This window comes from Fopius arisanus, unplaced genomic scaffold, assembly GCF_000806365.1.
Source record: "Fopius arisanus strain USDA-PBARC FA_bdor unplaced genomic scaffold, ASM80636v1 scaffold00012, whole genome shotgun sequence".
Lineage (NCBI taxonomy): Eukaryota > Metazoa > Arthropoda > Insecta > Hymenoptera > Braconidae > Fopius > Fopius arisanus.
In genome coordinates, this window is record NW_011887751.1 from 655652 (window position 1) to 668266 (window position 12615).

Below are 12615 nucleotides of genomic sequence, written 5' to 3' on the forward strand. Positions count from 1 at the left end.
ATCCCAATACCACTGATATACACCTTGAATTTTCCAGAAGAAAACACTTTTATTGTCACCCACTGAGATATTGGCTTCTAATTATCTTGCGGCAGGATGACTGGCTTTTTCTGCTAATGAATTCCCTCATCACCATCGATTGCAGTTTTTACCGGGTCACATCGACCTGCCATCCCATTCATCCCATGCGAGGTATTAACTCCATTTCCTCATTGAATCCCATCTGCAATATTCATCGCGGATGAATCCAGTGGCAATCTCTTCAATAATGAACTCTCCGTTATTAGAATTCTTCCATTGAAACATGAGACAGTCACTGGTGTGAAGCTAATGTGAAAATCAGCTCATTGGAGCATTCGTCTTCCTAATCTTGGCCGAATACGTATGACCGAACATCTGACCATTGGTGTTATCACCGTCACACTTCAGTCATCCTCTTGTCATACCTGATTGCTCCGTTGGAGATTAGGCCTTCCCGGGAAAATAATTCTTGAGGCTGTGGGCAACCATTAATTCTCCAGATAACGATGACAATGTGGAAGAATGGAATTATGTGGTTACTGACAAGTGAATGGTTGATGATGAATGCAGTATTATGAAAGAAATTCCAATAGTCGAATCCCGAAAATCGAAGAGCGTCGATATCCCGGGAATTATTTGAGTCAGGAGAGCTTTTCCCTTGTGAAATCGAGCGTAAATCAGCCGATCTCACCAACACCACTGAATCCAGAATCCCATATACCTCAATTCGGTTGAAAAATTGTTGGACTGCTGTTTGTTCGCCATTTAATTCGCCGATTGAAACAATTCGGATGAGCCTCAAAAACAAAATACTGATTCATTTTGGATAACGGCAAGAGAGAATTGCACTATCATTCGCAATAATCCATACCACAATGTTCGAGAGCAACGGCCATCAACTGCACCAGACAGGTTGCGATATCTGGTGAGCAGTCAACCGTGAAGCAACGGATTCCTTCGACCGGAAGTCAATGAGAAAAACTCAACCAAGTGGGCAAGTCTCTTTTATTTTTTACTTTTCCAGTGGACAAACGATAATCGGACGTTGATTGGCAATGCCTCGTTGATTCTTCGTATTGTTTATTTCTTCGGGATGAAATAATTTGTGGATATAGTCGTCAAGAGATACAACCAAAAGCACTTGTCAGCTGTCAGAACGAGAGCTGTCACTTTTCACATTCAATGTAAACAACAAGTGAAATACTTGGATAACTTTTCTCCATTGTTGAGTTGAATATCTCAAGATTGTCGGCAAGTATTTGGAGCCTGGTATTTAGCAGACTGTCAACTGCAATCATGAAATTTCCATGGTCTTACTTCAGAGGAAAACAAAAGATGGTGAAGATTGTCGGACTGCACTACGGTAAAACTTGGGTATTTTCTTTAAGCAAAGACAAGTGTAGAATCTTGCGAAATGTTTGAGGGGACAGCCCCATAGCTTTGGTCAAGCGGCACTGGAAACTCAAACCTCAGTGAAACTGGTAACATCGAGGCAAACATCGTTTTCAAACTAACTCCCTCTTGCAGTGAACGTAAAATCCTAGCCCCTCTGTGAGCACCCGTTTACTTCTTTAAACCCGAACACGTAAATTTCTCGTGAGAATTAGCCCGCAGCGTCCATTGCCCGGTTCTTGAGATTTTACCGCCTCCATTCTCCTTGGATAGAGTTTGTTTATCTTTCAACAAGAAGTTGAGAGCGCAGTTACACGGTGGTAGGTGAGAAGGGAAGTGGAAAAATAAAGTACAAGAGGAGTGGATGAAGGGATGAAGGGATGAGTCAGTGGAGGTGGTGGAGTCACCAAAAGTTTTCGATCTGTACGACTGTTAGGTTGAAGTATCCCTTTCCTATCTACTGGCAAACCTTATGTACTATCCTCAATTCCTCCACTCTACCACCCACTTTTCCACCCAAACGACCACTGGGGTTTGTCCGTTGCAGTGGCATTCGCATTTTGTCTGTGGCAAACCGCAATTAACCGTCCTCCTATCTCCCACGTTTGTCGGTAACTCACGACAAGTACAGCTTGGCCATCGTATAGTATGGCCTTTCCGAATAGTCCACTATGTATACATGCGGAAATGTCAGCTGTCCAGTTTGGAGTACACATCTTGTTTCATTGGTTCCATGATCCCTCCTTGGCTCTCTGTTTTCTCTACATTTTTCCTCCTATTTACAAATCCGAAAATTCACCCTCTCATTTCGTTCACCTTCCAACTCTGACTTTATTGTATGCACATTCAATTCTACCACTCGGAATCGTGAAACTTTTATGCCTCTCCGGGCTGATCCCTTTTCACCCCACGGGAAATTTCATTCGCCTCCTCCCATCAGCTCCATTCCCCTCCTCCACTCTCAATTAAATGCCAGCAAAATCGGAATCTTATTTTCCCTTCACTATCCTCTTAACCCCACTGGGTGCTTCTACTTCTCATATATAGAGTTTCACCTTCCGGAAAATCACAAATGAATACGTAATACTGGTTTAGTGGTGGCAACCCGAGGCCGGAGGAAAGGGAACGAGGAAAATACAACCGCAGAACTCAGAAGAGGAAACTGAGACTCTCGTGGGAGTGAGCTGTTGTCCTTTGAAGTTTCTCTTATTTTTCCACCCTATTTTTATTTTTATTTTTTTTTTCCTTCACTTGGAAATACCACTGGGGCATTCTACAGTGTCTACTTCCCTCCCAAGGACAAATGGGTAAAGGGCAGCAATTTAATAATGAAAAGCGATCAGTTTGACCCTAAATGTCTTTTATGTCTCCTTTCACTCGTCTTCTCTTTTTTTTTTTTCGAGATTTATCTGAGTCGGGAGAGGGAGGTAATGGCACGCTTTTTTGCCACTGACGGATTTTATAGTTTTTATCTATTATGCGATTTGTTCCGTGCACTCTTCTACGAGGAGAATCGAGTCATGTGAAGTATGGGAAAAAGAGACAAGGCAAAAATTCAATTTCATCGGTTTTATAGGGAAATTGCGATACTCAGACTATTTACGGGATTTAAACAATTTTTATTTGTTACTTTTGTTGATACGAATTTTCATCTTGTTTTGATTATTGGTGATACGCATATCAATGATGTGAAATAAAACGAGTGGAATCCATCAGTATCTCATTGCTCTCGCGAATAAATTCCGAATAAAGCAACTTCCGATCGTGAAATGCCTGTCTCAAACCTCTTTTACGTCAACATCGAGCAGTCATCGGCTCGAGAACAATAACTTTCACTCGAGAAAAGTCTCACCCTCTCGCAATCAAAAAGAAAAGAGGAATCCATTGTCTCGTCGGGTACGTTTGAAGGTGAAATGTGCACTCGACTTTAAAATTCCTCCTATTCACACAGTTCTTCGGGAATCGAGGGAGTTTGAAAAAAAAAAGAAAAGTCTAAAATGAGGGAAACGAAGAAAAAAAAAGTGGTAGAACCAGAGGAAAAAAATGATGCCAAAGTATCTCTTCTGCTGCATAAGTAAAACATAACCTCTGCTCGCTCTCAGGGTTGCCTCTTCTCTCTCTTCAGAAACAATGAGACTCAACCCAATCACATTCTCTATTCCCCAGATCCCCGTGGAGGGTGCATCCACCCGAACTTCACCAGTGGCAAAAAAAAATTCGAGTCTCTATCGTTGAATTTTCCCTTACGGTTTTATGACGTCGAGGCTTCATTTCGCCGAGATGGCGCTGCTGCCATCGAATGAGTGGCGGAAAACGATGAAGAGGATGAAGAGGATGAAGAGGATGAAGAGGATGGTGAGGATGGTGGGGATGGTGAGGATGGTGAGGATGGGTGAGGGTGGAAAAATGGGGGTGGAGAGCGTGAATGTGGAAATGATAAATCGTGGCCAGTTAGGTACGTTAGCTACATACGGTAGCGGGACTCTGGGTAAAATTATTATTTGAGAATTTATTTCCACCGGTGAAATTATTGCCTGGCATTATGCTACATACCTCCCCAGAATGTTATAACAGACTGGATCTACCGACACCCCCTCCAGCACGTGTTTCAAGTTGAATGGGTAGGTCAGGGACTCCGGGTGGAGCAGGGTGACAGGTTATGTTCCCTTGAAACATTTTTGGTGATGCATTGTACAGTTTTGGAGCGAGTTGAAGGTTCTTGAAGTTGAGACATTTAACAAGTGGGCGGAGGAGCGAAGGGGCCTCTAATGTGTCTTCATTATGGCTTTAAAGTTTACGAGGGATTCGCGCCATTTTTTTTCCACTCTGTCGCATGATTTGAAAATCTCGATTGCGATATCAGAAGCAGAAGTCGCGAATCTTTCCACTTGTTTTATTTTTCTTCTGCTCCTTCTTCCCCAATTTTTCTACTCCCTTCAACCGTAAAAACGAGTGTCCAATTCTAGGTGATCGTAGGTCACATGTCTTTTTTTCTTCTCTGGCTCAGAAAAAATTTCTCTCAATTCCAACCACATCAAGGACCAGTATATCAGATATCCTCATCTCCACATGATCCTGGAACCAGGACACGTGCATCGGTTGGGGTTAAAACCGAGTGAATCGAGCGGTAGCTGCGATTAGAAATGTTATCAAGTAGAAATGGCCTTTGGGATCAGACGTTGGGGTGTATCGGTGGTGGGATTTTAATCGGCTAGTGAAATCGGTGGAAATCACTTGGATCTAGACATAACACGAGTGGAGAAAATCTATAGAATTCATTTGCCCTCACCCCAGCTGGGGCACGACGAGGAGTATTAGGTGCGTTCGGCCAAGAACGATCCTAATTACTGATTAGAGAAGTGCGGCATAATACGAGGAGGGGATTGAGTGGGGTTGGCTGGTATGATAGGGGTGGGTTAAAAGACCTCTGGCCTATTCGCATATCGAGAGAGCCAAAAGCGATTATCCCTACGGGTACTAGGGTGAATACGATTTAATCGAGAAGTTACTGTATTCACGTGCATCACAAATTTATAGCACCGACTGTACGAACCACCGGATATTGGATACTTTTACTATTCCACTATTTCCCAATAAGAAATGAGAACATTTTTTAGAACAAAATTCTGTTTTATTCGAATTACCCGGTAATTCCATTTTTTTTTTCGAATATTTAATTTACCAAATTTTTATTCGATTTTTCTTTGGAATTTAGTGGTGGCTATTGGGGAGTCGATTTTAGGGGCAATTTGTTGCGATTGTTTGGGGGTTGTTCGAAAATTTTTGAGGAGAATTCTGTGGGGAGAACAAAGACACATGACGACCGGAGGTTTTTGGGATGATGGATCTCTCATACATCAGAGAGAAATACAGACCAGAGCGGCTCAGTGGTTGCCAAACCGCAAGCTGCTGTAGTGAATACGGCTGTGCTACCGATCCCTGGAAGCCTCTAACATGCTTATACTCCTCCCACCCCCTACGCTTTTACGTACGTTAATATTTGGGGTTGAGTGGGAGTTCAGTGGAAGGGTTTCTGATGGTTTTCGGGGAGGGTAAAGCCTCAAACGTGAAAATTTTCCGGGGCGTACGAGTGAAATTGTTGCTCGCGGTATAGTACCCCAAAATTACACCCACTGCGTGGAAATTTTAAATAAAATTCACCCCATCGCAAATGACGTGATAAATAGGACAGACCAATCGGCAATCGACTCTTGGCCGAGAACAAATTCACGGTGAATCAACGATTTTTCTATATTTCTAGGTATAACCATCAATCATGGGTGTAAAAATTGAAAATTTTTCAAATCCAATACAGCACCATCTCGAGCGATGATATAAATCCCTTTTCTAAAAATTTTTCTCACCGATAAAATTGGACGTTAGAATATTTACGAGGTAATCTCTCTCTCTCACTCACTCTATCCATGGGATACCACAGTAGTCTTTTGTGTCTGGATATGTTGGAAATCCTATAGGTAGGTGGAAGCGAACAAAAGGGGTTTTCTACCTTTTTTGTTGGAGCGTTGAAGGAGTGAAGCACTCACCGTCTTCTTCTTCAACCGGAAAGAAAAGTGGCTCGTCGAAGGAAGCGAATGAGCGGAGGGGAGAGACTGAGGTAAGTCTTGAACACTAGAACGATCGAGTGTTGAAGAAAGAAAAAGGGAGAAGATGGGTGGTGGTGGGAGAAGGAGGTGGGTGGCAATGGTGGAATGTCTGTGTGTGTACTGAGGTTGTAGGGATGAGGGAGATGGGAGGGATGAGGGAAATGGGAGGGATGGGAGGAATGGAAGGGATGGGTGGTAGTAAAGGAATGGGCAATCGAGTGGGATTAAACCTTCTCGATTGCTTCCAACTTCACGCGGATTCTCTTTTGGCTTTTCTCCATCCTCACCCTCGTGCACCCTCTCCGAGGGCGGTCTCCCGAAAAAGAACCAAGCACTTGGAAGGTTAATTGAACATTTTTTATTGTCAATTTGGGATTGAGATTGGGAAGGTCGGTGGCTTTTGTCGCTCGCCCAAGGGGCTTGCCACTCAGAATGGAAAGCTCAAATGGTCTCTACAATCGTTGAGTCACACTTCAAGTGGATAATTCGAGAATTCAATGGCGAAGGTAGGGAAATTGATGGTGAATTATCTCTGAATGTAGCTCGAAGAATTCTGATTTCACAGCGCACTGGAAAGTCCATTAACTCCCGTCAATATTGAGGAAACAATAACAATAAGAATTCCTTCTAAAGTCCTCGGGGATGATTAGGACTCACCCCTAGACGCTCATCTCCCCTTAATCCCCATGAATGCATCCGAGAGACGGTCCAAAAACCTCGTGGAACTTTAAGACCATTCAAACTCTGTCTGATAAGACATCGGTATCCAACCAGAAAGCTTCTCAGTGCTATCAGCTTTCTCGAAACAGCCGGGAGCTTTGAAAAAGAAAAGAATCAACTGACTAATCTGTCCACGGTATCGGTTTCAGCCCGACGACCAGAGAGACCTCACAACTTTGCCGAATATCCGAAAAAGCCCTTACCACGCACTAGTTGAGGAAAATTTCAGTCCCCACCTCCCCAAAATGAAACAAAAATACGTAAAGCCCTCGTCTCACGTTTATTCTCCCTCGTAACGACTGAAATGACTCTGAAGTAGCCGGAGGGTGCACAACGGGGGTGTGAATATTCGCCTGAAGCTGCCGGAAGCCGTCCCCAAACTGCAAGACCCGTAGAAAATCTGCTGGGGCTCGGAAAATGGAAAAAAAGCACCGAGCTTTCGGTGAATTTCGACAAGCGGCCATGGGGCAAATGATGATTTTCATCCCTCTCTACATCAGAGAAAAGCTCATCCCCCTCTTCCATCCCTCCACTGTCCATAGAATACCGTGCGCTGCAATTTTTTTCAAGGGCCCATCTGTCAAAGCTGAAAAAAAAAAGCTCACCCCTGAAATATTAAATGTGCAATTACCAAGATCCATTCATCGTGATGCAACGGTTGCAGACACACATACGAGGATGTGACACGCATCAGTCGACTGGTGTTTTTTCACTTTACTTTTTGCATTCTCGCTTTACTCTGGACCCAGCAAGCTCAGCCTTCAATGCGATGATAAAGAAAAAACGAGGAGTGAAAAAAGAGTGGAGGAAAAAAGAGTAGAGCTCGTATGGAAAAGATGAAAAGCTTTTGAAAGACGGTTCGTGTCCCGACGAAAATAAAAGGGGTGGGTAGAGGGGTGGCCCATTGTTTTGCTGTGATATAGGAGGGGGGGGGGGTCCTCCATTTCGAAACCTCCTAATGGTTCTAATGCCGAGGTGAGTTTTTTCTGGAAGAAAATGCCGAGGGATGCAGATTATTTTCCAAGAGCTTTTAAGGGCTCCGAGATTTTACTGGCAATCATAAGGATTTTCACCGCCAGATGCATCATTTGGCTAACGAGAGGCATCAAGGAGTATTTCACAACCTTGTGCTTGCTGAATATCTCGGCTGAGAGCTTTTTGAGCTTTTTCGAGTTTTTTTTTTCGACATTAAATCGGACGACGATGAAAATTTCCACTGGTGCCTATCGTCTTCAAACTTCATTGAGACCTCAACATACCGAATCACCCTCATTCTATCTCATAAACCCGAGGGAGAAAAAAAGCTCTAGCCACAAAAAAAAAAGAGCCACGAATATCTCATCAGATAACCCCCGAGTATTGGTTTTCCATCGCGTCAGGATGTGCAACCAACACATTCCCCTCCAGTGAAATCAGCCATTTTGATGCTGCATGATGGCGGAGCCACCACCCCATCGTGAGCTTTATGGGTGCCGTTCCATCACACACCCGCGAAGAGCTTTGGCTTATCTCAATGTAGCAACATATCTGGGACTTCCGGTGGCAACGGTTTGCATTCATCCTCATTCCCCCCTCATCGGTACTTTGTCCTATCCCGACTTTATCTCAATGAGTCATCGAGCTTGCGGTGATATATTTTTTTTTCTTTACTGCTTGAATCATTGGAGTCACCTCGGATAATTAATTCCTGAGTAAAAGTTGTTTAATAGCTCACAGTGAATTTCAGGGGTTGATGGAGAAAGTCGTGAAGGTTTAAGCTTCGATTTATTGTCCTATCAATCCTGTCACACTTGCGTACATCAAGCTTTTGGTTTCAGTCGGGTGGCATTCTCCTCGGTTCTGGGGTTGGGGTGAAAATTATTGGTGAGGTTATTGTGGTCGCTTTGTGGATGGGTTATTTGGGGGATGCTTAATCGGCTGGGACGACGATAACACTTACCAGTCGAAATTAATAGGCGGAATCGTTGCTTTAAAAGCTCGTGATGACCTAGTGGTAGGGGTTTTAGTTTGTTCGGGCTGGATGATCTAGGGGAAAATGTCGTGTCTGGTCGGACAAGTTAAAAGTTAAATTGTGGATGGTGTAGTGGATTTTTGAGCGATGATTTCGTTGGTATGGGAGAAGCACATCTACTCTAGTGTCAGTGCAAAATGTCTTGTTGGTGGTGAAAGACTCCAGAGAGTCAATTTTCTCGGATAAGGTGAAAAGTGCCAGGGTGGTTAACACTTTGAGGCATGTACCACCAAGAAAAATACCACCATCCAGTGTATGTGGAGATAGAGCTCTTTCTCAACTCAACTTTGGTTCTCATGGAGTGATGTCATTCTCCTGGGAGTGTTTCACTGTCGACCAGAAGTCTACCAAGCGTACCACGGATCGTTGACTTCTCCCTGTGGACTCAACCGAGTGACGAACCGCTACCATATAGTTTATCAAGAATCAACCGTCTAGTTGTTTTTTCTCATCGGAGCTATCGGTGGATTTTTTAGATTACGAGAAAATAAACGTGTCCTCCGTCCCAGATTATTAATCAGAAAGATTATACTCTCTAAAAATTACCCCTGACATTTCACGAGGTCAACTGGAATAATTTAAGTGAAATGATTATTGTCCTCGGAATTTCAGAATCCAAGAGTCGTCCAACGGTGAGAAATGAGTGTGACTGATTTTAGGCTTCAACTATCGAGAGTTTCGATTCGATTCGATATAAATGTCCATCTCCATTTTATGATACACTGTTACAACCTCTCAGCTGATACAATTTGTACTACCTCTATCGGTTAAATAAGATAGAACTACCGTAAAAACAGAGTTATCGTAATTTTTTTTTGTTTTTTGAGCTCCTCTCGCTTGTTCTAATAACACGAGTGAACCTCACTCGCCTCAAGTGTCCAATGGACATGAGAAAATAAAACCGGAAGCACTTGGCTATCGGATCTCGCTCCAGTGAAATGAAAACAAATCATGCGAAGATGGGGATGCCGTAGGTGTGGGAGAATGAAAAAACAAAAAGTAACCGATCCTCCACTACCTGTGGGAGTTGGGCGGTGGGTCGAAAAGGGGTTAAGGTAGAGAAGGGGTGGAGGGGAAGGGGGCGGGGAGGGTATGGAGGAGCTTGAGGTATACACTGGAAACAACCCTTGGGGAACCGGCAGCTCGTTACGTGAGACGTGCAATTTTTTTTTTCTCTCTCTCTTCTCATCCTCGTTTTTTTTTTTTCACCCTCTCTTTTTCGAGCACACGAGAAGGGGTCTCTGAATAATGTCTCGTATGTATGTACGCCGTGCTCAGTAACAAGTGGGTATTATACGGTCTCACGTGACGCACCAAACTGAAGAAGTTGGAACGCCACTGGCGATAATTTTTTTTTTTCTTCTCTCTCTCATCTTTTTTACGTACCCTCCGAGTTGTGAAGTTTTTGAGTTTTTCTCTTATAAAAAATGGTCGAGTTTCTTTTCGTAATTTGTTTCTGTTCTAGCGAGGAATATAATAAAGTTAGAGTGGAATGGGAATGACGAAATGGAAGAGACCGAGATATTTCAGGAATTTCTCTTTTTTTTTCGTCCAGAAAAATTGTGAGAAAAAAAAATGGAAAAAATTCTAAATGAGAAAATGATTATTTTCTCTTCTGCCCGGAATAATTTCTAGCTGGAAAATTTTTCATCTCACGGAATGCCGAATAATTAGTACGCGCAAGAATTCCCCATTAGAAATAATTTTCAAACAGTGGGGTGGCAAGAGAGGGGGGGGATAAAAATAGAGATCGTCTTAATTAAAAAAATTTTTCCCAGTCTTCGTGGCAGTCTTGGAAGTTATCCTCGCGTGTAAATCGCAACGATGGAAGAGAGAAGATGAGGTTGATGTTAGAGTCACATTCATCGAGGCAGAAAAAAGTTCCTCCCGGCGCTATCTACCTTGCTGTGTATTTTTTCGCCGTTTCTCATTTTTTACCATTGCAATTCCGTATTACTTTTTCAGAGACGAGTCTCATAGGGCCATCCAGTCGTCGCTGGTGCGCTATTTTATGAAAATTGCAGAGGACCGACAATATGTGAGGCGCCCTACAACCGACTGGACTCGAGTGATTAATGGCTCATTCAATTTTTTAAGCTATTGTCTGTTTATTTATTGATCACGTGCATCTGGTGATGTATTTAAAAGCACTTCTGGGAGCTGAGGCTCGAGATCGATGCGAAATTCTCGGCATAAATATCTCGGGCTATGGGAATACGCCAAATGTACTTTTCTTTCTACCAATTTATTTATTTTTCTCCCCCAGAATTAAATCCCAGATTTTCTGTCGGTGAAAAATTATTTTTCATTCAATTGAAAATGCTGGAAATGCCGCCAGAAATATCTCGTAATTGCCTATTTTTCAGGCAATATTGAGGGTCTACGACGGAGAATGCTGAATTAAATCTGTTGTGTTTAATGAGGCTGGAATTTTTTTTTTTTCTCTACCCCTTCCATTTCCCAGTTGAATCACGTCACGACAAGGCGTGTGTGTGAAATTCCCCAGTTAAATGCAGGACATTATTAATTTTGGAATTCGGGACACGTGGTATGTCACGTCTGTGCGTTTCCGGGTTACCGGAAATTCTATCTAGGAATACAAAGTGCGATAACGAGGTTTGCTTGTACATAATTTCTTTTGTCGTCCGGGGGCCATTAGCTAGTGCATTGTCATGATTTTTTGGTCATTGTTACTCACCTTTGGATGTGTTCTCCTAGGAAATGCTACTTTCGGGTCGATCTGTAACAGAAATAAATCCAAAAAATTATTCACTCGAATCAAATTTTTAAATCAACAAAATTTAAACTAAAATCAAAATTTCACAATTTTATTTTTTATTTGTCATTATTTTTCCCATCCATAATATACATATACTATATATTTTATATTATTTTATATTTATTTCCGGGGATAAATGCAAGCAATAATTTCAATACCATAAAACTGTGAAAAATGACGAACAAAAAAAATTGTATAATTAATATAAACAAAAATTTCAATCAAAATAATTATCTAAAATATATTCTTTTAATTTTCGTCTTGCAATAACAATTTCCAGTGAAGCCTCAAGAGCGAGACATTCGTGCCCTTTTCTTATTGAATTAAAAACCGAAAGTTTCCAGAAACTTTGGGAAATTTCCCTAGACATCGACTGCCCCCCAGTTCATCTCCATCCATCACCGAACTTATCTCCCCTAGACCTGGAAATCAACCGAATATCAAAACTAGAACCCAAAAACCTCAGAAAAAAAGAATGAAATTCAAAACATTTTTTTTTTCTCGAAGTCAGCAATTCCCCGAAGCGCCTCCATACGTTTCCGTAGAAAACTTCTCCCCCAACACACATCATACTAGTCCTCCCAGCGGACCCCGGGAAAACTTACCAGATATATCACAAAGCTATCGAGAAATTTAATTGGCCCCAGGAGTTTTATCCCCGAGTACTCGTGTGATGCAGTCAGTCATTGGGGTATAATTTCACGCATTTTCGATTAAATCCTCTTAACGGCACTTGTGGGTGTAAGAAATCCTCACCCTCAAAGTCCTGCCATGTATTTTATCGGGGATATTTTTTTAATTATTTTTTAATTTATTGTTGTTATCCAGTATTATTTTATTCCACTTGGCTCTTTTGGCTCATCAATACTTGGGCACTGCCAGCTCGTACCTGTCGGCAAACCTCGGCCCCACCTCCACCCGCCAATCGACTCCGATCTCGGGGATGATTTATGGTAATCTTTCTGCTTCCGTGCCGGTCGTTCATCCTAACATCACCCATCCCCTACGGCAACTCTATCGTACACCAATACACGAAAATGATGCCGTGTTTATTGCCACACCCCTCGATATATGATCGATCCCCCCCC

At 42.5% G+C, this 12615-nt stretch overlaps 1 protein-coding gene across 2 annotated transcripts in view; it reads right to left on the reverse strand.

Annotated features, from left to right (window-relative positions):
• Rbp6 (RNA-binding protein 6) overlaps positions 1-12615 on the reverse strand; it is a 279810-nt gene that overhangs the window by 118596 nt on the left and 148599 nt on the right. For both annotated transcript variants that reach the window (XM_011298954.1, XM_011298953.1), the window contains exon 5: positions 11447-11488. In XM_011298954.1, coding sequence (XP_011297256.1) covers positions 11447-11488 — 42 coding nt within the window. The remainder of the gene's footprint in view (positions 1-11446; positions 11489-12615) is intronic.